This window comes from Thamnophis sirtalis, unplaced genomic scaffold (assembly GCF_051295495.1).
Source record: "Thamnophis sirtalis isolate CommonGarterSnake01/CBP01778 unplaced genomic scaffold, rThaSir2_p1.2 scaffold_2, whole genome shotgun sequence".
NCBI classification, from domain to species: domain Eukaryota; kingdom Metazoa; phylum Chordata; class Lepidosauria; order Squamata; family Natricidae; genus Thamnophis; species Thamnophis sirtalis.
Genome location: NW_028261382.1, coordinates 123,770,182 through 123,795,468, shown reverse-complemented (window position 1 = coordinate 123,795,468; position 25,287 = coordinate 123,770,182). Strand labels below are relative to the sequence as shown.

At 34.2% G+C, this 25,287-nt stretch overlaps 2 protein-coding genes across 3 annotated transcripts in view; one reads left to right on the top strand and one right to left on the bottom strand.

Moving 5' to 3' along the window:
- The window catches only part of COX6C (cytochrome c oxidase subunit 6C), a 121,029-nt gene that overhangs the window by 18,527 nt on the left and 77,215 nt on the right, over positions 1 to 25,287 (bottom strand). The window lies entirely within an intron of this gene.
- The window catches only part of VPS13B (vacuolar protein sorting 13 homolog B), a 312,128-nt gene that overhangs the window by 215,962 nt on the left and 70,879 nt on the right, over positions 1 to 25,287 (top strand). For both annotated transcript variants that reach the window (XM_087706818.1, XM_087706819.1), the window contains exons 37-39: positions 12,611 to 12,813; positions 14,297 to 14,504; positions 14,727 to 14,911. In XM_087706818.1, the coding sequence (XP_087562944.1) occupies positions 12,611 to 12,813; positions 14,297 to 14,504; positions 14,727 to 14,911 (596 nt within the window). The remainder of the gene's footprint in view (positions 1 to 12,610; positions 12,814 to 14,296; positions 14,505 to 14,726; positions 14,912 to 25,287) is intronic.

The window sequence follows — 25,287 nt, the reverse complement described above, 5'->3', positions numbered from 1 at the left end:
AATTTGCAGCCTCTGTTGGTTTACAATCACTGATTATCTCCTCATACATCATTCTAGGTTTGCTCCCAGCATTCACAACCATTACAGTACTCCATCTGTTTTGGTCTGTCCAGCTCTTTCCTTGGTTTGATTCCCACCCCTGTTTGTCCTTTCTCTTCCTTCTTCCTCTCCTTTCAATTCAGTGCAGCACCCCTAATTCTTATTCCTAATCCTCACTTACATCTAAAGACTGCAAACCAAAAAGAAAACAGCTACTTGCTTATCCATCCATCCCCCCCTTTAATATAACGTGAATATTATGAGATTCCAACTTACAATATAATTTTTTTCTTATATAGTGTATTCTATTCTCTCTTATATATGTACAAAAATATCAACTACTATGAAACATATAACCCAGGACAATCAGATTTGATTTAAGGGAACGGGGGCAGACATTCTATAGCTTACTAGTACAGGCATATATAAAAGAAAAAAGGGATTTTGTTTTGCATTAAGCACAAAATGGCCAACAGAATAACACTCCAAATGCTTCAAATCTTCCATCATCTGTACAGATAAAACAGAGAACATTTTGAGTATTCTGCTGTAGGAAACAATAGGAACTCATACAAGCTCCTGTTTTTTCACTCTTGAGTCACAAAAATAAGTGGGATGGTGATCCATGCCAAACTAAAGCCAAACTATGAGATAATATTTCAAAATTCCTGTAGAAAATATTGAGAGCAATCATTTAAATGTTTCATCCAATCTCAGTACACAAACAACCTGAGAGGCCTAGTATACAATATACTGTGTGGTTTACTTTAACATAGCCAATGAATTATTTCTGCAGCATAAAAATGTACTTTTCACCTCTTAACTTGAGGGTTTTCTTTCTTCTAGTGCCCAAACCTAATGCACATTTCTATATTTAGCCATCTTTCAGCAGGGCTTAACAAACAATGCATGCAACATGATCTTTACTTTTTAGTGTACAAATACTTTTAGTATTTAAAAGCTTAATATAAATATATACAATCACATACATTGAAACTCAAGTAAACAAGGAATATAGTCCTCACATTTTAAAATGTACAACTTAAGATGTAAACATTAAGATTTAATGTAACGCACACAAAGTTTACAAAATAAATAATACTGTACACACAAATAATAGTCAAACAATACTAATTTCCTTTTTTTAAAAAAAAAACAGCTTTAATGGTATCTGCTAGGCACATAAGATAATCTGATTTCTTTTTTTCACATGTATGGGATCATCTATTCAGAAATGCCTCTGAATTTAAGAATAATACCCTGCCTTACCCAGCTGTAGTACCATCTGGTTCTGAACATGTGTTTTAGTGACTATGATTCTCCTTCATCCTTTTACTCCTTTCTCCTTATCTTAAGGTGGACATTAGCAGAGGGATGTAACTGGACTTTACAAATTTTCTGGTACATTGGAGGAAAAAATTAAAAAAGAGTTCATCATAATTTATAAATCAACAAACTAATCATAATGCAAGCTTCTTGGAACATCTGAAAAAAACACTATTCCAAAATGGCATTTAATGTTTATGTTTATTCTGAAATCCTGATGTTCTCATTTGTGTTTTTTTCCCAGACAATTATAAATTTTATAAAATTATAAAAACTGACAGAAATGTCAGTGATTGAGTGCTGTTTAACAGCCTTTTCAGTTATACATTCCACAGTAATAATGCATGTAGCACTTAGCACTAGCACTTAGACTTATATACCACTTCTCAGTGCTTTACAGCCCTCTCTAAGCAGTTTACAAAGTTAGCATATTACCTCCAAAAATTTGGGTTTCATTTTACCCACCTCGGAAGGCTGGAAGGCTGAGTCAACCTTGAGCCTGGTGGGATTTGAACTGCAAATTGCAGGTAGCAGAAGTAGTGTGCAGTACTGCACTCTAATCACTGCGCCACCGCGACTCAAGTAGTATGTGATCTTTTGGATAGGTGATGGGGTGATATCCCTGTTAGTTATAGTCTCCCAAATGTAGGGTTGCATGATGCAGTGTTTTCAACCTCAGGCAAAACACCCTTATATTGAGCAGGAAGATGTGAAGGGTGTTAGCTTGAATAGGAAAGGAACCCTATATGGTCAGGAAGCTTGATAAAGTAGTGTTTCTTCAAAGCAGTTCTGATTTCCTTCCATCCATTACTGTTCAGGTCTTGCCATTCAATCCAGCAGGTTCCAGAGCAAGAGGGACAGATCTCGGTACATCTGATTAATGTTTGCTCCTTGAACTAAAGCATTTGTATAATCAGTTCTAGTATAATTGCTCATTTTAACTTTTAAATGAAAAAGCAAGGCACCTTATTTAAGTTGTACAACCCCAAGTATTCCAAGAATATCCAAGTATTTCTTCACTATAATATCCCTGTTATAGTTAATCAGTTCGGCATTGATCAATTCAGCATTGCCAAAATTGTGAGATTTTTTTAGAGTCAATTTTTATTTGTACAGTGCATCTGAAATAATTCTGAGAGCCAATATATTCCAAAGTATTCCAAGATCATGCTGGCCAGCAGAAGAAGATGGTCATATCTGTTGTATTTTACAACTTTGAGTAAAATCAATTGGCTGGATTTGTATTTGCTACTGTTACACAAAAGAACAAATAAAATCTACTATTATAAAATCATCATTTCATCTGCAAGAGTAATCAGTGTTCTCTTATTTTTAAGTGGTTACGGAATTTATTACAAGCACAGTTTGCAATTCATTGACATAATCTAGGACAGTAGTTTGAATAGTAGAAGAAAATAATTAAGACATTTGTAGTTATTTTCAGTAAAGTTGGATTTTGTTTTTACATAAAATAACTTAGTAATCATATTTTATATAGGTTACTTTTGCAATTTGTCCAGTAATTCTGATTGTGGTATCTCAATTAATCAGTAGAACAACTTGCTTCCAGAAGTTGTGAATGCCCACCACTGGAAGTCTTTAAGAAGATGTTGGGTAGCCATTTGTCTGAAACGGTATAGGGTTTCCTGCCTAGGCAGGGGGTTGGACTAGAAGACCTCCAAGGTCCCTTCCAACTCTGCTATTGTATTATTGTATCTCACAGCTAAAACAGAATGGAATAGTAGGGAAACGATAAAATTCGGAGGGAAGAATAGAAATAATTTTTTCAAGCCTTGAGCTGAAGAATGAAACACATATCAGTATATTCCTTTGTTCTTTTTCATGTATTTAGAAATTATTTCTTTTTCTTACATTGAAATTATTTGGCTAAAAGTAACCATCTACAAATAAGAATTGGAAATGGTAAAAGCTTCAAAATACAATGCATTGTATTCTCTCAAATACAAAGGATTTTACAGAAACCAATACAGTTGATTTTTTTTTTCAAAATCCATGCATCTAATTGAAAAAGTCTGCCAAAATGTTGTCATATCTTTTGATGCTTAAAAATACTTACCTTAGGAAAAATATAGCATAAAGTTAATTCTGACTACTTAAAATAATAAGCCAGAGTAACAATCTTCTTAGAAGTACCACAAGACTTTTAGAAAAAAAATCATAATCATAAACCATCCCAGTGCTTAAACAATAGGAAATTAATTCCTTGTCAGTAAAAGCTAGAAAAAAGAAGCAAAACGTTTTCATGGCTGCTGAGGGTTGAAGTGGAAGTTCAGCTGGTAGACATCTATCGAAATCACTAACGAATCATAATGAATATTGGGTGTGGGCATCAGGGTCCTGTCACTTTTGATGCTGTGTCCCAAATAGCTTAAACACAACACTCAAGGAAAGGTGGCGACCTCATCAGCTCTGTAACATCTGGGATTTTATTTGTCATTTTGGCATACTCTGCAAGCGCAAAAGAAAGAGTAAAAGAGGATTATCCTGACAATGAAATGAGTTACTGAATCTTGTGATAATGAAAAGCAGAACAATCCTAATTCTTTCCTATAGTCCCTAAGGTAGAGCTGCTTTTATAGTTTTGCAGACCTAAATGTAGGAGGGAGGAACAGATGGCCTAATCCCAGGACCGAGTATCACTATTAATCCTGGTCAGATGTCCTAATGTTACTTTATAATAGAATTCATAGTTGCTGTTGATAAACTGGCTTCTTCCATCATCTCCCTGCTAATACAATTAATCATATTGATAAAGACAATGCCCCAAATATAAAACTCTATTGTAAACAAAATTCCATTTGCCAGTTAATTTAGGGAAATGTGAGCAAAGATTATATTCAGATGGAATGACCTACCCAATGTTCTGCATAAATGGAATTGATACAGTAATAATGGAATACACTCTGTGATTATTGCACATTAAACATAGTAGAATGTTTAAAATGTTAGGTTCACACAATAATTTAACAGTTCTGAATTGCTTCTTTACTTTGTTTTGGAGTACTAATAAACTATTTTTACAGGTAAGGTACAGGGTTAAATATTCTTCTAAGTATTCTAATCATAAAGCTGCAATTAATCAAAAAGACAATATATTATTTAAAATTAGCTTAGATATATTTGCTCTGAATGAAGATACAAAACAATTAACCAAAAACTATCAGATCACCATCTGATTTCCAGATTATTTAATGTTTAGCACTGACCGTGATGTACCTGCTCCTTTCCTAAATGGAGATGAGCTCATTTCATAAAGATAACCATCTCTGACTTTGCTTCTGATTCATTGCTTGTCTGAACTCCATTTGAACCTTGTTAGACAGAAAACAAGCAGGGCTCTTGGCCCAGACTATAAAATATAATTAAGCCCTTTTGAAAAGATACGTAAAAGAGCTTTGTTCCCCCCCACCGCCCCCCAAATAGATCCACTACCTCCAGCACAGCCAATAAAATTAAATGAAGCACTGCCTGCAGTGGATTAAAGTAATATAAGTCCCTGAATGTTTAGTGTTTGAAGTAACTCAAACAAAATATATGTTCAGACTGCCAAGGCTGCTGTAATGCAGGAGGAACATACATTAAGGATACATTCAAGGATTTGATATGTTCAAGGTCATTAATATCTGTTTATCACTGATAACACATCTTGTATTTTTACAGAGTCCATATGAGGCCATATATAATGCTAAAAAGTCTCAGTGAAGATTGGTTAATTGACAATGTTGAAGTATGGTACTCTAGTGACCGTTCATTCTCCCCAAACTCGATTTCACACAAATGAGAAATCCAGTAGTCTAATCTATTGTGTTTGATCATTACTAATTTTTTCATATAACCTGATAGTTTTGTTGCTGGTGGTGTAAGTCTGGTCATTTCAGCTAGGACAGTCTTTTATTAACAAAAATGCCATCCTTTAAGATCCTTTAATATCTTATTAAGTAGTTCTTTGTGATCTTCTTTTGTGACAATGCTAATTAGTTTCGATTGTGCAGTTTGCAATCAAAGGAAATTAGCAGTGGTGAGCTACACATCAGGATTCTTTCATTAGCCCTGCTGTTTTGACACCGATTTTTTTTCCCCATCCCTCCTCAACCTTCAGTATTGCCAGTAGAAGCAGAAGATGAGGAAACTGGCTGAGAATGGTAATTACCGGATGGGTAATAATAATCCAATAAAAGTCCAAGAGGAAGCTCACCAAAGATGTACGGTGTTCCTTTTTAATCTCACTCTGATTAGGCCTGAGCCAAACTGGCCTTTTAAAATTCTCTGTCAAATTACCAGAAAAAGAAATTAGATGAACAATTTCTCAAAATTTCTCTTAAGCAACAATCCTTTTAGTGATGACAAAGAACCACTGCCAAAAAAATAAAAATAAAAACCATTGTAAAGCATTCCCTCATGAGATCTTCACCTCGATTAAACCTCCTTCAATTAAATCTCAATAGAAACATAGGATTTCAAGGAGTTTTCAGGAGAGACAATGTTCCAAAAAATAGAGGAAACAATTCTTTCATACACATGGTAGTTTTCTCTGTCTCTTTCCTCTTTCATATATATAAACACACCCATAAGATCATGCTAGAGCTATATTAAAAACATTTGTTGTGTAGGTTTAAATCAATCATTCTCACCTAAGCTTCAAGCGTCTTAACTTAAACCAGTAAGATTTCTGACAACTAAGTTTTCAATTGGGTGTTTGGAGGCAAAAGGGTAGAATAACAAATATAGAAATTATAATAGATTTGCCTAAATGTTGCACCCAAAATATCTTGTCTTTCTTCAGTTAACAAAACTAAAATGCTTTTGGAAGAACTGTATGACCAGATTTACATACCATTTTTCATATTTCATTATAACTTACTAACTAGTCAGTGATTACCAATGGAAGAGTTCTCCATTTGTAACTAATGGGTTTTTAAACTGACCCGAGGATGAGAAAAGCAAGAATATTGGTACTCTTCAAATTTTTGAAGATGCTTTGTAATTCTTTTCAATATCTGAAAATGTTTTTTTAACCATATTAGTGGAATTATTTCTTGAGTTTGGGATTTTAATTTTAAAAAAACCTCCCTAACCATTTAAATGCAAGAAGCCTAATTTATTTGGTTACATATTCAGACACAGTGCATACATTTGAGAGATTATTATTGGGTAGCAGTTCTTACATAACTTGTTTGAACCTATAATCTTCTTAATTCATGACAGACTGCAGGTTTTCCATATAGTAACGTCCTAGCAAACAGAAAGGTGGTTACAAACTGGGTCAGATAACAGGAGAAAAGCAAGAATTTTCTTTGAATAGTTCTGCCAGTCAAAGTCCATAGGTAATATTGTGGGCAGATGTTCTTATATTAATTTCTGTAATCTTGCTTTCTTGCTTCTTCATGTACTTTGTTTCAAATTACTTAAAGGTAATGCAAATGCACGTGTTCATTCATTCACAAACCACACATGTATAAGTACACTGAATCTGTTTGGCTGGAAATTGTGCAGAACAACTCCTAGGTTTCCAAGAAAGAAGGAGCTATTGGCAGAAGAACGAAGCTGACATATCATTTTGGTCCAAGAGAAGAAGCTGTTGGAGATAAACCAAGAAGCAGGATACAGCTATAAATAATTATTTAAGAGAGTAGAGCTAAATGGGAAGGAGAAGACTGCTTAAAATGATTTTCTTCTTGCAGGAGCACTTCAGAAAGCCTGGGGGAAAACATAAAATATATGGACCATTACAATTTTGCTGCTCAGGAATGAGGGAATTTTTTTTACAGTTGCCTTTACTTATTTGCCCTTGTCAATTGTCATTGTGCTACATCTTTCACTATTATGTTTTGAGAGCAAAATAAGTTATATAGTGGTTTATAAAAGTTAATAGTTCTGGCTTCAAGTAATTGCTATGCAAATCAGCTTCTGGTTAGTATCAATCACATGCCTCCACATTTGTCAAGCATTCCTAGATCACTTCCAGCTGTATAAAGACTACCTACTTATTTCTTTCTAGCATATGGCATCCCATACTTTATAATGACATACAGAAGCCCCATTTTAAAGGAGTCTGATTGCCTTTTCTCCATCAACACATTGATACATCCAAGCTCTATAAAGGATCAAAGCAGACCTTCACAATGCAAGGGCTGGCAATATTTTATAAACCTCCTCTAACCATTTTTATTAGTCTCCTGAAGGATTGGTGGGGTTGTTTTTTTTAAATTGTAGAATAGTTGATCAAATTGTTCTTCTCTTGAAAAAAAATAACTGCTCAGCAAAACAACGTGTTAACTTGCATGGTATCCATGAAGAAAATTGTAAGCGTTGGATAGCAACAGATTTGGGAATAAATAAATAGATTCTATGAGCTAGCACGGCAATGACAGAAATGATTAGATTGCTTCAAAGGAAACTAATATTCTACAATACATTTTTCTCAGAGTATCCTTGGAGAGCTGTGTCAAAGCTTTATATATTGGTAGGGAGAAAGGAAATGTCTTTAAACTTTTTTTCACCTTTTCCAGCTAACGATAACCATGGGAATTCATCTTGTACAGTGTAGTTCATGCAGATGCGTAGAGATCCTACAGTTATCCTGTGGGGTATGGTGATAGTTTCCATTCATGTTTCAGCACCATTTCCTGTAGTGTGTAAAGCCATGTTCTCTATGCACCTCAGCCCCTGTCCAACTTCCAATCCTTTCATTAGGTGCAATGTGATTTCTGCGGCAAAATGTAGTTCATCCTAAAGGCGAAACAAAACAGCTGAAAAATAAAGCTAAAATGGTCTTGAGAAAGAATTTTGGTTCTTAGTAATATTAAAATATACTTTTTTAATTGTGCAACTTCGGTATGCAGGTAGTCCTTGACTTACAACCACAATTGAGCCCAAAATTTCTGTTGTTAAGTGAGACATTTGTTAAGTGAGTTTTTCCCCATTTTACGATCTTTCTTGCCACAAATGTTAAGTGAATCACTGCAGTTGATAAGTCAGAAACCTGGTTGTTAAGTGAATTCGGCTTGCACATTGACTTTGTTTGTTCAAAAGGTTTTTGTTGCAAAAGGTGGGACACACCAATGGTCATAAGTATGAACCAGTTGCCAAGCATCTGAATTTTGGTCACATGATTGTCGGGATGCTACAAAGGTTCTAACTATGAAAAATGGACATAAGTCACTTTTTTCAGTGCCGTTGTAACTTTGAACGGTCATTAAATGAACTGTTGTAAATTGAGAATTGCCTGTAGTTGCTTCTGGCAGTATAAATTATCTTCATTTCAAATTCACAGAAACCTTTTCTTTAGAGATCACTTGGACAAAAATAAAATTCATATTACTTGAAAAGAATATTCCATCAACGTGTCTCTATTTCTTAGACAGGCCGAAAGATGGGTGGGGTTACAGTCCTTTTTTTATAAATATATTGTAAGCAAAATAGGATATACATGTGATTGTCTAGTGCAACTGTGTATTTCTACAGCATAGTATAGCCTTTATTGTCATTGTACAAAATAAATTCAACAAAATTGGTTATTGGATATAATAAAATGAAATGCACAAAATGCAAGAAAAACGAAATGCACAGGTACAGTATAGGTGGTACCTTGCTCAATAGTAGTAACTGTGAGAGGGATCTTGGAGTCCTAGTGGACAACCATTTAAATATGAGCCAGCAGTGTGCAGCAGCTGCCAAAAAAGCCAACATAGTTCTAGGCTACATAAGCAGAGGGATAGAATCAAGTTCACCTGAAGTGTTAATACCACTTTATAATGTCTTGGTAAGGCCACACTTGGAATACTGCATTCAATTTTGGTCGCCACGATGTAGAAAAGATGTGGAGACTCTAGAAAGAGTGCAGAGAAGAGCAACAATGATTAGGGGACTGGAGACTAAAACATACAAAGAACGGTTGCAGGAACTGGGTATGTCTAGTTTAATGAAAAGAAGGACTAGGGGAGACATGATAACAGTGTTCCAATATCTCAGGGGTTGCCACAAAGAAGAGGAAGCCAAACTATTCTCCAAGGCACCTGAGGATAGAACAAGAAGCAATGGGTAGAAATTAATCAAGGAGAGAAGCGATTTAGAACTGAGGAGAAATTTCCTGACAGTTAGAACAATTAATCAGTGAAACAGCTTGCCTCCAGAAGTTGTGAATGCTCCAACACTGGAAGTATTTAAGAAGATGTTGGATAGCCATTTGTCTGAAACGGTATAGGGTTTCCTGCCTAGGCAGGGGGTTGGACTAGAAGACCTCCAAGGTCCCTTCCAACTCTGCTGTTGTATTGTATTGTATTGTATAATACATCATGTGCCTAGTGAAGTCTTCAAGGCCATTGGGTGTAAAGAGGCAGTTATTCCATGAACCTTGTTTAGCAACCACAATTGAAACCAGTAGCTTTGTTGTTAAGCAAGGTGGTTACTAGATGACAAATCACATGACCATGGCTATGTTTTCCTTTTCTCCTTCCCTCACCTTTGCAGAGTGGGAGGGATTGCTTAAACAAGCAATGGGTGGGACACTGACAAACGGTCTGGGTACCTACTTAGAATATAGGCTATAAATTAATCCACCTTTACATAAGATGCCGCCTTCTGGTTTACTTGGAAAATCTTCCCCACTGAGAAATATCTTTTTTAAGGTTTGCATTAGTTGTGCGCAATAATTTATGAAGTAGTTTCTATGTTGCTTTGAGTTGACAGCAGGATCTGGGTAACACTTGTCTTGAGTTCTGAAACTTTTCCATTATTATCAAATTCAGTGAAAGAACTGAGCAAGTATTTGTTCTGTGAACTCATAAACATTATTATGTTACAGAAAGCTTATTTTTAAAGAGCATTAATTCAATTTGTTATAAAATTATTCTTGGCATAATAGCTACTTTTCAAAATTTACAATAAGGAAACAGGCTATTTTCCGTAATTTCTAAAAGAAATTAATAAGTAAATCTTCCTGCTTTTCTCCCTCAACACAGTTGATGCAAATTCTTTCATGTTACACACATGGGATAGGGCTCTGACGTATAGAGGGATTGGGGAGTTGGGGCAGTTGAATCACAGGTTTGGAGATCCTATTCTATGAAACAGCTGCCTATTGTAGACCTTGGATGTATTTTTTTAGTTCATTTTTATAAATATTAAATTTCTTTAGAAAAATAAGCCATAGGCATTACAAATTAAGCATAGTGAAATTCAATATTCACAATGACAATTCCAAATATGAGCACCATAGTTAGAATAGGGGGGAGGACCCCTGGCTGAGAAGTCCAGTTCATTTCAATGTATTGTCGTAAGTATAAGAGAGGAAATTAAAGATTTTTTAAAGACTTAGAACTGGACTAGGAGTCTGTAATTTTAAAACAATACTTTTCGCAAAATAAATATTTTCCACCAAATTTAGCAGTGAAGTTCATAATGTTTTAAACTGTAAATAAATTATAAAAGGATTTTTTTTACTGTAAGTGTATGATACATAAATCAGTTGACTGAAGAAATTATTGAAGTCACAAAGTATACCTAGCAAATGGAAGATAGACAATTGCCCATTTTAGAGTAAATGTTTATCTGTAATTAAAATGCTACACAAACAACTGGAATTGATCTTTCATCACATCCCATCTTTAAGTCTTCCTCTTTGAAGCTGCAAGTAGTATAGAGCTATAGAATAAATCTATCACAGCTAAACCAAGTCCCTTAGCGTTGTTAAATATTAGGATCCAGAATATAATTACTGTTACTGAAAATGTTACACGTTCATTTACTAATAATAACAAAACTTAAAATATCAGTACAGTAGAGATCATAGGACAGTTTTTTCCTATTGGCATAAAAACATAAGATTATACTTTAGTGGTAAATAAAATTGCCTATCAAATTCATAGAATTATTCATTTATATAGCTGGTTCAATTGCTTCAAAACACAGCAGCTTCCTTTTTAAGCTGATAATTATGAAGACATTATGCAATTTTACATTGTTTATTGACATTTTATATGCTATAACATTTATTTTGTATATTATAGACATACAGCATATGTGGTATATTTAATGTGGATTCTATAATGAACTCAAATATTGATATTTCTTTTTCTCATATCAGAATGCCGAATAACTTATCCCCTTTTGGATGGGCGATATAGTTTGAACAATTTCTTGTTTTTGGCAATTGACTAATCAATTATTAGGCTTGTTGCTTTCTACCTTGGGAAAATTTGCTGTCATGTTATGTTACAGAAAGCTTATTTTTAAAGAGCATTAATTCAATTTGTTATAACAATTATTCTTGGCATAATAGCTACTTTTCAAAATTTACAATAAGGAAACAGACCATTTCCCCTAATTTCTAAAAGAAATTAGAAGGGGAAAACTTCCACTTTTGACTCATCTACACATTTCTTTAGAAAGATAATCTAGTGATTTTTGCAAGCTTGAATGAGACTCAATATTATTCTCAGCAAGAAAGACTTCTACCTTGTTATAAGGTGACAAGAATCATTCTGATTGTAGTGGCATTAAAAATCCGTTTAATAAATAAATAAATATCTTTATCTTAGTTTCATCAAGGCATTTCTTGTTGATTTTCTTCTAACCTGGTCAATCTTTTGAATTATTCTACTCAAATAGCTCTAGGACTCCATGTTTGTATTCTGGTGTTCAATATTATTCTTTTTTTTCTGGAAAATTAAATATTCTAAAAGGAGAAAGAATTCTTGCTGTTAATTCTCTTAACGTAGCTCATTCAAACATTTAAGTATTATTAGAAAATGTGTTTTTGTTCTTCTGTGTTTGTGATCTTCTCTCATTCTTATATTTTCCCCCTCTTATTTGCCTTTTCATATTTCATTGTTGATACTTTCATTTTCTCAGATAATAATTATGTTTAACATGGTAACAACTTAATAGATAATATGGCAATTTAAATTCATGTATTAATTAAAATACTAATTCACATTTTGCCAAACTGTTTGCTATATTCTTTGAACATCTCTTTAGTATAAAAATAGAGTTTATTAAAAAAAACTTTCTTTTTACATATTAATACGCGAGTTAATGCTTATGTGAAAAAAATTATAATTGTCTGGTGAAAATTTACTTTAGTTGTAAAGGCTTTAAATATATATGATTTGTACATACTTATATAAGTTATTCCTTTAAAACTAAATATTTTATTTCTTGAAAAGAAAAAGCAACATATACTTTATGCATAATTAATGGTAGTTTTTCTTTACGCTTACCTTAGGTATAATTAATAAATCATCACTTACCCTTGACATCAGTGATTTCCTTATAAAGACAAGTCTTCAGGAGAAAAGCAGGACTCTGGTTGGACCTATGTGCTGCTCTGTCACCATAGAAGCTAAATGGTGTAAACATAGCGGGAATCCTGGTCCCGAACTGGTTACTCCAAAAGTCTGTATTGATATAAGAGGCGGACTGATCCAGGTCTGTATGTAGAAAATTATTTGAAATTGTGGACAGAATGAGTATGGACAATAGAAAGTTTAGCTGAGTTAAAGAAAATTCTTCTTAAGGAAATCTTAGACCGGGTGTATTTTATCTTAATATGTGGAAATGACATATAGATTTCTATGTGCTTAGAAATATTATATGGCTTATTAACAAGATCCTTTTCTGAGCAGACTATATTATGTCTATCATTTTTTTCCCTATAGCTCTAAGTAAATTTCAGTCTTGTAATCTGAATTTCAACTGTTTTGAAAAGATTCAAAGGAAATGACTTCACAGTATTGCTTATTATATATAATTTTATATTCCTTCTACGTAATAACATTTGAAAATAAAACCAGAAAATTGTTAAATGGCAGATGACCAACACCGGTAGCATATTCTCCTGATGACTGTTTATATTCTACTTTTAGCCAAGATGGAGTCCTAAAATTGTTTGCAACTAAAGTGCACAAAAAAGAACATATTAATTGTAAATGCAGATACTTACTACTACTGTTTGAAGTCGTCGGCACAATTCCAGATTTTTTTCTCTTTACAAATTCCAAAACCGACTATTGGTAAATGTGCCACCCTACAGAAGGTCCCTTTCCACTGAAGAGCAGAACCTGGTTTTTGACATTTCATTACACAGTTCAGTCTGCAGCTCCTTCCTCTAAAATTAGCTGCAGAATGACAGGGGTTAGCTGATTTGAAAGATATAAACCCATTGGATTACTTAACTATATCTGTATGTAAACACTGTGCCATTTGACTTGAGAAGTCTGTCTTGGGAGAGAAATGAAGACTTGAGGACTGTTGTTACGCAATTTTGTTTTTCTGATAGATAGTTCCAATGTTTTCCTTTCCTAGTTTGCTTTTTGAAATAGATGCATAATGTTGGTAACAGTGTACATAATCCCATAATCTTGCAGTCTAATCCCTAGACTGACTGGAGATACCTGAGTTGAAATTGAAATAATATGTAGAAAACATTATTTGGGAAAGATGGGAAAGAACATACTAAAGTACGTAGGTGATATAAAATTAATCATCTACAGTAGTGCATTAAAGTTTTTGAACTCTTGAATTTTCAGTATTTCTGATCAATATGATTTAAAACAAATCCTAAAACTAGATAAAGAGAACACAATTAAACAAATGAGTCAGAATATACTTGATCATGTATTTATTGAAAGGAAAGACAAAAACAGATTTCTTGCATGCCACTATTAAGAGATCTTATATTTTTTCTCTATATTTAAAATAAATCTTGCTTCAAGATTTTTGCAGGGTTTTTTTTTGTTGTTTTTTTTGCTACTATAAATACATTCTGCCTTCTTGATGCATGAACCAGTTTCTCTGATAAATCTAAAAAGGTCTTAGAATAAACTTTCTAACAATTAAGTTACCGGAAAGAAGTGGATATAAGGTATTTAATTTTTTTCAAGTTGCTCATTACGATTTTTCTCATTACAAGGTTTTTTGGGGACAGGAACATTTGAACTGCTTAGTTCTTCTTAATGAACTTCTGCAAACATACCTTGTTCAAGAAGACAAAATAGAAGGACAAATAGCCAGTCAGATATATCCAGTACAATTTTCAATGGAGAAGAACCAGATTTCTAAAACGGAACATACTTCAGATGATCTACGAACAGGCCTATTTCAGTATATACAAGATACAGGTATTATACTGCAGTTTGTACTAATCTGGAGTACTGAATATTACTTTTCTTTCAATAAATTTTAACAGATTAAAAAAACTGTTTTTTTAAGTTTGTGGGTGCTTTTAAAATTTGGATTTCATTTTATTTTTTCTTCTTTTAATTTATTTTAACTTGACTGTTCTTATAAGACATTATTTGGGTAAAATATTCTTCTTCCTCCATTTCACCTCAATTTAATAGATACACAAAAACTACCAGGTGCTTATGAAGTTGTGTTTTACAATGAAACTGAGGATGATCCAGGAATGATGTTATGGAGATATCCAGAGCCCAGAGTACTCACCCTTGTGAGAATCACTCCAGTTCCTTTTAATACCACTGAAGATCCAGATATTAGCACTGCAGATCTTGGAGATGTACTTCAGGTTGGTAGTATCTTTATTAATTTGGAAAACAACTTTCAGGATGCCAATGGGAAATTAGTTTAAAAAATAAAAATACAACCCTGAATTATAAAAGACAAACAGTGGCTCTTCATAAGTTAGAGTTTATTTATTACATTTGTATGTCACCAATGTTTCCAATCTTTGGTTCCAGTAAATCTGAAAAAAAGAAATATATATGGTACTTTGCAGATGTAATATTAGAAAGACAATGGCTATTTAATATAATATTGTTTTTTTCTATATTTTTGTAATATTTGCAGTGCGTTGCTTTGCCTTGTAAGTAATTTAGAGCTAATCTGGAATGGAACCACATTGAAATCTTAGAAATAAGATTTCTAAGTAGTCCCTATTTAGCAGTCACTGTTTATGACAGCGCTGAATAAGGGGACTTAACAACTGTTCCTTGAAATCGTGGCTGTTGCAGCATTCTCACAGACATGTCATCCTGATTTGGTTGCTTGGCAGCCAATTCACAATCACAATGGTTGCAGCATCCCGTGGTCACAATCGCCTTTTGCGTTTTTCACTACTGGTTTCTAACAAGCAAAGTTAATGAGGAAGCTGGCAGGAAATCACAAATGGCATTCCCGTGATCACAGAACACTGCGACCATGTGGGGCTTGTCTAACAACAGCCACTGGAACTGCTGCAACTGCCATTATAAGTGGGCGTGAAAGAGTTGCTGGTTCGAATTACCATAATTAAGGGAGGAGCGCCTGTAATTTATGAAATATATTACAAATAATACAGTGAAAAGTATCATTTGCATATTTTTACTCATATAGAAATAGACTCTGATTTTGTTTTTACCTATTTAATTCAACTTTGTTCAAATAGCCACTATAGGCTTCATGTGCAGAAATCACTCGTTTAATTGATTTGTTTTATGCTCTCAGGCGACTAGTCAGAATAGCTGAATGATTCTGTTTTGTTTTCAAGTGAAGAAGGCCTGGATTGTTCAAATATGTCATGATGAGATAAAGAGGAAAATACTGAAGGGTGTTCCTTTTGAGAAAAAAGATGTTTTGCAATGTTGGATGTTGCATGCACAGATAATCCATTAAAAAATCTGTGGGCTTGTACTCTTTTAGACTTTTAACACTCTGAAATATGATCTATAAACTATTCCCTCCCTGTTTACAATATATCTAGTAGTAAGTATTTGCTACTACTTTTTTTTTCTTTTGGGATCTCTGCAAAAACCAGTACTTTATGTGATTTGGGGACAATATAATAGATAGTACTCAACTTATGACAATTCATTTATCAACCATTTAAAGTTAAAAACGGCACTGAATAAATGGTGCTTATGATTGGTCATCAGAGTTCAAACTGTCTCAGCGCCCTTCTAGTCACACAATTGCAATCTGAGTGCTTAGCAACTAATTTGCACTTATGAATAGTTACAGCACATCACTATCCTCTGATGACTGTTTGCAACCTTCTCTGCTGGCTTCTCTAGAAATAGGGAAGCCAATAGGGAAGGTTGCAAGTTGCTGAGGTAAGTCAGTGCAGCCTTCTCCTGCTTTTCTTCACTCATGCACTGTCCATTCATGCATCCCCATACACCCTTATAGATCATTGTCACACCTCCTTGTACACTTGCATATCTTTTCCAAGCACCACCATAGCTCTAAGGCCAATATAACATATTTTACATTTGGTTAGAAAATGAATGTCCAATGGTCACGAAAATGAAAAAAGGAAATAGTATGTGTGTATTGTCTAGTTACATGATTTGTCTCTAACTTCAAATAAACATTTCTGAACTAAAATATGTGAGCTAGATATTTATTTCTAGCACCATATTCAACTATAAATAGATTTTTATATATATACACATATACTGCTGCTTTCTGTAGCACTCCCTAAAAATAGTGCCTAAAGAAAATATAGGCTTTGGGGCAATTGTCTTGAAATTAATCACAAGTCATAACTTTAACAAAGATTTGACATCGCAATCCATGAGAAAACAATTATGAAGCGCATCAGAGGCATTCATATTTTTTCTTTTCAAAGAAAATACTTCATTTTGTGCTCACTTGTGACTTTTTGTTTTACATTTCCCATTGAGACTACAGTGTTGAGCTGGCAATTGAGAGTCTGGGAAAAGAGCTTTTTGGAAAACCACACATTTTACTGATGTTTGAGTCATTTCTCACATTTCAGAAGCAAGTATTTTGGAAATTCAAATAATTTGTGTATGACATGCAATGATTTAAGTTCTTGGTATTAACAAAGAAAACCATAAAAATTCTACCACAGTTATCAGGAAGGAATTCTTCCCTGGTTTAAAAGTCTTCAGTTTTAACCAATCTCATTGCCTTTAATTGGGAAATAGAATTAGTACAGCTTTTTATTCTTTTGCACTGGATTTAGCAATAAGTTCTGTAGACCCCAAACATTTCCTACAAAAATTCAAAGTTTCAATGTTTATGTGAACAATTGGTTTAGAAACAAATAAGGAAGTAATTGAATGCTAGAATTCCAATGCTTGCAAAGTAATGCTAAATTGAAGGATCATTCTATAATGTAGAAATACAGAATAACAGAGTTGGAAGGAATCTTGGAGGTTTTCTAGTCCAACCCCCTGCTCAGGCAGGAAACCCTATACTATTTCAAACAAATGGTTGCCCAATTTCTTTTTAAAAACTTCCAGTGTTGAAACATTGATAACTTATGGAGGCAAGTTGTTCCAATGATTAATTGTTCTAATTGTCTAGAAATAATAATAATTGGAGGTAGAGATTTATTTTGTTTTATTAAAAGTAAATGCCACCAGTGGTGGGCTTCCGCTGGTTTGGACTGGTTCAGGCGAACCGGTAGTTCCAGTGAGCAGTTGGCCCCGCCCACTTGGCCCTGCCCTATCCTGTCCTATATTTCTCTGCTTTCAGCTCAGCTGATTCATGGGGCACAACAGATTGCCATGCCTCAGCTGTTTTACTCACCACTCAGCAGTAGAGGGTAAGTTTTAGAGCTTAAAATAGGCGGTTTTTGAATGCTGTGCGCGCATGTAAAGCACGAGTATGCACACAAAGCGCACAATCATTGAACAGGTTGTTAAACATGTTGCAGCCCACCCCTGGATGCCACTGATTTTTTTAAATGTTTTATTTTAATATCTGTTAAGAGTGACAACTATGGGGTTATAAAGGAAATATCACCCGTACTTTACCTCACTATCTGGTCAGTCTTAATGCTATACCTTTGTGGGGGGGATTTTTTATTAGTTTCTCCCAATGAACCAGGTACACTTATTCCTGTAGAAGACTTAGTGGTTGTTACTGAATTTTCTTTTAATGAAAAACTCAACAATTAAAGCTTACTGAGTGCATGTATCAAATGTGTAGTTGACATGTACACTTCTCCATTATAAATCTCGGGTAGTAATCTGGGGAATTAAAATGGTAACTATTGGTCTAGATGTCTTGATGATCTGATTCACATGGGTAGTTTTGTATACAGTGGTATAGTGGCTTTACTGCAATAAAATGCAAAGCCAGATAAATATTAGAGCCAGAATTCTTGAAAGTATTCCTTGTTTTCCTATTGTTGCTGTTGAAGTTTTAAGATAGCTTGTGGACAGACACATAGTAAAAAAAACCAAACTTAATGGCTTTTCTCCTAATGATACTGGTTTTGTATGACTTTATTTCCATATATATGTACGCACGTTATGTGTAATGCATTTTTCTTTTCCCTCTGATTCTGTGTTTCATGAGACTGCTTTTAAATGTATGTTCAGCTGTTCATTTAGTTTCCTTCCCCCTTTTATTGAGACTTGATGCAGGTTTTGTGGCACATTTTTAAATTCACAGATCTATTCAGCACACCTGCATTTGCTCTAAACCTAGTAGCTTGATGAATTGATAAGATAAGCTGGCCACATGCTTTCTCTAAAAATAAAGGAATGTTATGTATTTCTTCCTAAAGGTTAAAATTATTTCTCATGGCTCTTGAATTACCATATTCTGATACCAAGGGAAAAGAAAACCTCAGCTCAGAATCTTGTTTGTACTTAGAGGGCTTTCCGGACAGGAAGGCAATCTTGATGCAATGCAATAAGCCACAATACCAGTGGGCATTACAGGTGAAAAACGTGCAGCTGTGCCCCATACCACAAATATACAGTGAATATTTCCTGTACAGAAATAAGGCTTGGCTAACTTTGTTTCCCAAGAGGAGATCACATTAAAATGTTATAAAATCATGATTTCCTGCATTTGAATACTTGTGGTTTCTCAACTGCTTCCAATATTACAAAAGTTTTTTTATGGCTTCTATTAGTTGAAGATGTATAGGAGCCTCATTCTTAAGTAATCTAAAAGACAGGGAGATACATTTAAAAAAAAGCTCTTTTCAAGCAAACTTGGATATTCTTGACATTTCAGCTATATAACTGAGCATTCCATAGGTTTTATTTAATGAAAATCATGTCTGTATAAGTATTGGTAAAATGTGTATACTATATATTAGCTGCTGGACTTTCCCATAAAATTGTATGGATATGTCTGAAATGTTGGAACAACTTTGGTTATCAGTTAATAACATCCTCAGGTTGGAAGAGACCCCTCTAGTTACTTTCACAAATACATTTTGAGGTAATTACTTTATTACACCAAGCTGCATAGAGATGCAATAATAATCACTGATGTTACCAATACTGAAAAAGTAATTTTGACTGAGTACATGCCACAATGCAGAGATGGGTTAACAATTTATAAAGATAATGTGCTATTTTATGTTTCCTGATTGATTTAGATTTTTTTTTTTTTGCCAGGCATCTTTTTAGATTTTTTGCTTGTTTTCTGTATTTACCTGTTTTATGTTTGTCAGTCCAATGTGATGTGATTTGATTTAACATAGGTAGCCATATAGGTAAATTAACACAATAAATACATTAAATACAATATTATTTATTTATCTTGCTTCCAGCTTTGAGACTAGACTTGTAGGTGTGACTGGTGAGCCAAATAGTTGTTTCATTTCCCTAATATTAAGGCTCCCTCTGATTTCCCATTGTAGAGGCACTTTGAAAAGAGCTTTTTCAGCTGATAATGTAATAGAGAATGGGAGGAGCCATTTGTTATGAAAGGCAGCATCTAGGCCATATTGGGCTTTGGCAATCAGAAATAGAATTTTAAATTGGGCCCAGAAATGATTAGTGATTATTTAGTGAAAGACTTGTGTTATTCTACTGCTGAACAAATAGGTGTGGGAGTGTACCCTATGAGTTGCCCGAGGGACTTGTTCTATGGATACTGATTCCTGTTACAGGTGGTCCTTAACTTAGAGACTGTTCAAAGTTACAGTGCCACTGAAAAAAAGCGGCTTACATTTGGTTTTCACACTTATGACCATTGCGGTATCCCCATGGTATCATGATCAACATTTGGATGCTTGACAACTTGCATGTATTTATGACACTGTCCTGGGGTCATGTGATCACCATATGTAACCTCCTTAGCTGGCCTCTGACAAGCATAGTCAATTCATTCAATGACTGCATGATTTCCTTAACAACTGCAATGATTTACTTAACAACTCAGCAAAAAGGTAATAAAATCATGCACAACCCTCACTTAACAACTGTTTTGCTTAGCAAGATGTTGAGCTCCATTGTGGTTATAAATCAGACTACCTGTAGTTTCAGTGTCTCTAACTCTACGGAGAGTATATTACTTCTGGTGTTGGTTATTTTTTTTTTGTCTCAGTTTACTGTTTTAAAAGGTATGTATTCTGAATATTTATAATTGGTATAATGCTTAAAGAAACAGTTTTGCAAGATATGTGGTAAAGTTACAGAGGTTAGCCAAGAAGTAAATAATTTATTTATTCATAATGTCTCCAGATTCTTATGTGGGGAGAGAAATACTTTGGAATTTTCAGCTAAAGCTTGTAACCAAGGACATTGTGTTTTGCTTCCACAAACAATGATCATATGAGAGATGGAAGAAGGAATTTATGAAAAAGCCTTTCTTCCTATCTATATTGGTTGCAGTAGCAGTAAGACCTTCCAAAATGGCTTAAGGACTACCAGCTATCTGTCATCACTACTATCTGTTCAGTGGGTGGCTAATATCAGTCTAGATAGGCTAACTTCTTGTAAATTTCCATAACCGGAATCAATTTCCTCTTTACTTGGGTACTTTAAATGGAAGGCTCTTATTCAACAGGCTTTATGCAGTTTTTATTTCATTTCTTTTCTATATAATATTATTAAAAAGAGTTACAGAAAAAAATTAAAGGAAACTAATATATGAAATAAGCAAAAAAGAAAAGAGAAGAAAAAGAGGGAACAAAGTTGAAATTAAATAAAAGTTAAAAAAGGAATTATGAAGAAATAGCTTCTGGTTTTTCTTTTTAATCATCAAAACCATAGCACTTTTCTTGCAAAAATTCCAAAAAGTATCTCCAGTCAACCATAAACTTAGGTAATATCTTTTCTCTAATCAAAAGTGCCAATTTGGTCATCTCAGTTCCATCAACACCATCCATTTCTCCATTGTGGGTAATGTCAGAGTTTCCACCTCTGTGCATATAAAATCTCACTACAGTTACTATGTATAAAAACAAAATTCCATTATATTTTTCCAACTATTCAATAATCAGCCTCAAAAGAAAAAGGCTCTGGTTTAAACTGTACATATTAATCTTTAAAATCTTCTGAATTAATGTATCTATTTGAATCCAAAACTTTCTGGCTTTTTACACATCTCCAAGCACAATAAAAAGTCCCTTCTTGTTGTTCCCATTTCCGACATAAATTTAAATAACCTTCTACATTCTAGACAGTTCTCTGGTAAAATATGCCAATAATATTTAATTTTATAAAATTTATCTTTAAAACTATAACATAATATAAATTTCAGCCCTTTCAACTACATATTCTCCCATTGTTCCATCTGAATAGCAAACCATTAAAAAAAATCTTTTATCTACCTTAAATCTTTCTGATAAGTAAACCATGATATTTTGGTACCATTCTGTCATCAAATCTTCCAAATGTAAAATTTATGTTTTACATTCCCCTTGACAAAATAACATAATTTGACCATTTGTTTTTACTACAGCTCTTCCATCTTTTATTCCATACATTTTTTCTGGAAATTTATGTATTTCATTTATTTATTATAATGGAGGGCTTCAGTTAACAACAGCAGTTGGATCCAGAATCACCATCACAAACCACAACGGTAATAAAGTATGAGGACATGTGATTGTGCTGTTTAGAAAGAGCAATTTCCATACTCCCTGTAGCCACCATTAAGCAAATCATCTTAATGGATCATTAAATCAGTATGTCATATAATCACCATTTGGCCTCCTGCCAGCTTTCCTATTGACCTTGGCTTGTCAGTAACTGGTAAAGAAAGTTGCAAATGACAAACATGTGACCAGATGAAGCTGCAATGTTGTGATTGCAAACTGGGCTCCAAATGCCCATATTGTGATCCTAGGATCGTAGGGACACCGTGACAACCGGAATTCTGAGGACCAGCCCTAAGTACCACTTATTCAGCCCTGATGCAAGTTTGGATGGTCATGAATGAGTGGTCCTTCACCAAGGACATCTGTACAGTTGCAGGCCAAAAAGAAAACCCACATAAAAACCAACACAAACCACATTAAAGGAATTCAACAAAAGATGGGACTGATAATGAGCAATTAGACTGCTTGAGTTAGCTTATATAGCAACAGATATTACTGTCCAACCTACTTTCTCATAGCAATCAGGGTAAACATTTCATGATTTTCATAAAACTTTTATCTCTTAATAAGTAACACATAATCTGTAATTACAGCCAAGCACCTAATAGTTGGTGGGGCCGGGATTGTCCTTAATTGTCAGACATAGTACAGAAGACCACACAATAGAATACAGATAACAGTTTCAGTCGCTCATTCTGAGACACACATCAAGGTTCCTGATAATGCTGTTAAATCTCCCTCCAGTATCTTGGAGAACAGTGTATAAAAACTTGGCAAAGTAAACCTCCTTCTACGAAGAGCAAAAAAAATATTGTCAAAAATTTAATGATGGCATTAAAACTGGTGTTGATGTCTCCATAATGATATTGGGAGAGTTGACATCTGTCATTTCATCAATCCATATCAAATACTTTCTTTTTCTGGATTCAGCATAAGTTAACACAGGGTGAAACCCCACAGTGAGTCAGATTAGAAACAATCTGTATCTACCAAATGGAGGTATGTTTCACTCCTTCCTCCATCTATTTTCCTCCACAACAATAGTCTATGAAGTGAATTGGGCTGAAAGAGTGTGACTGAGGGTATACTAAACTTAGTGTCTCTTAATTTTTAATATTCTAAGTCAGTGAGTTTAAGTCATTAATTCAGAAAACAGGGTCTCATATGAAACGTGGATGCCCCAAAAGTTTTTGAAGCTCAAAAGCTGAATTTATAAATAAAAAAAGTCACACATCAATCAGAATAGAGCTGGACCTTGGTGGTCTTCTGGTCCAACCCCCTGCTCAAGCAGGAGACCCTATACCATTTCAGATAAGTGGCTGTCCAATCTCTTCTTTAAAAAACTCCAGTGATAAAGCACCCACAACTTCTGGCAGCAAGCTGTTCCACTGGTTAATTGTCCTCACTGTTAGGAAGTTTCTCCTTAAATCCAAGTTGCTTCTCTCCTTGATTAGTTTCCATTCATTGTTTCTTGTCCTGTCCTCTAGTGCCTTGGAAAATAGGTTGACCCCTCCTCTTTATGACAACATAATACTTATAATAAAGAATTTATAAAATTACCCAAAATTGCCTTTCTATAAAAATCCTCTACATCCGTCTACTGCATGTCATTCTCATAAGTCTATGAAAATATAAAAAGCTTCCAGACCTTGATTCCCCCACTAATAGATAGAGAAGTTATCCAAGGCTTCTGAAAATTAACTGAGGCTGTGTCTCAATGTCAAGGTAAACTAAAATACCATTATAAAGTATTGAAATGACCTGTCATTGAGCAAGGTAATTCTCTGCACAGCCTATATTCAAAACATCTCTAGTCTGCAAAATTAAACCATGTCATTTATTGGACGGATTCACTTTATAACCAAAGCAAAATAATCCACGTTAGTGCCAAGTTTTGCATGTGGTTCCTATATTGTATTTCAGCATTTTCCCAGCTATTTACCATCAGGACCTAGAAAGAGAATTTTTCATATATTAAGTACAGGTTTTTCTTTCTCCTTTTTTCAAACCTGGAAGCATACATATTAAAGGTTACCGTATAAAACTTTCAAATTAAAGGGCTAATTTCCATGCAGTCATGCACCCAACACCTCTTGTTTCACAAATTAATTACTGCCTGAAATATGTTCTGCTTTGCCTTGAATTACTCATATCTTGTTGAACTTGTGATGTTCATAGAATGCAATCGTGAAGAAACAGTATGCTTTTTCAAAAGGGGGGGGGATGCTTCCAAGGAGAACTATTAAAATATTCCCCTCTGAAAAGTAAGTTTATCGGTCAGAGTACAAAAGAGAAAGCAACTAAATTATATAATCCCTTGGGAACATCTTAATTCTGAATATTTTTCCAGAAAAATTTAAAAAAATTGCAATGGCAGCATAAAAAGGTAAAGGTCAACGTTTGTCAGCTATTCAGACGAAGGAAAACTTTATTGCGGGTGAAAAGTGAGAGGGTTGAACATGTGAAAAGATTGATAAACCTTGAAAGGAACAAAAGAAATAAATGAAGAAGACAAAATTCCAATTGTCTGTACGGAATTAAAATTGTAAGTACTTTCAGGTTGTCCTCTGAAATGTCAGATGCTGCAGGGCTGCAAAAGCATTACAAAAAAATAACCAGAGTCTCCTCAGATATTATACTCTCAAGGACCTGAATGAACAACCAGGTGGTAATTTATTTTTTATTCTGGATGAAGGACCCCTAAACTTAAACAAAAAAATAAATGGTGAAATGTCTTCTATGTATTATTTTACTTATAAAAGGTACAACACAAAATAACAGGGACCTTAGAGGTCATCTAATCAACTCCTTGCCCATTGCAGTACCTTCATACCATCCAGACAAATGACTGTCCAATTTTTTTTTTGAAAACTTAAAATGATGGAGAACCATGACCTCAGGAAGCAGACTGTTCCATTTTTTAAATAGCTTTCTCAGTCCAGAAATTCCTGTTTATTTAAAGTTTCCTAACAGTGTTCATTGCAAAAATGGAGTCGTATCTCACCAGTTATGAGCTCCTTGCTTGATAGCCAAGAACATTCCAAAGAGCATTAACAATTGGCAGATTTATACAACAACAAAGAACTAAATTTTGGGTTCAGTGGATGCTTTATCAGGTATAGTAAATTGCATATCTGAATAGC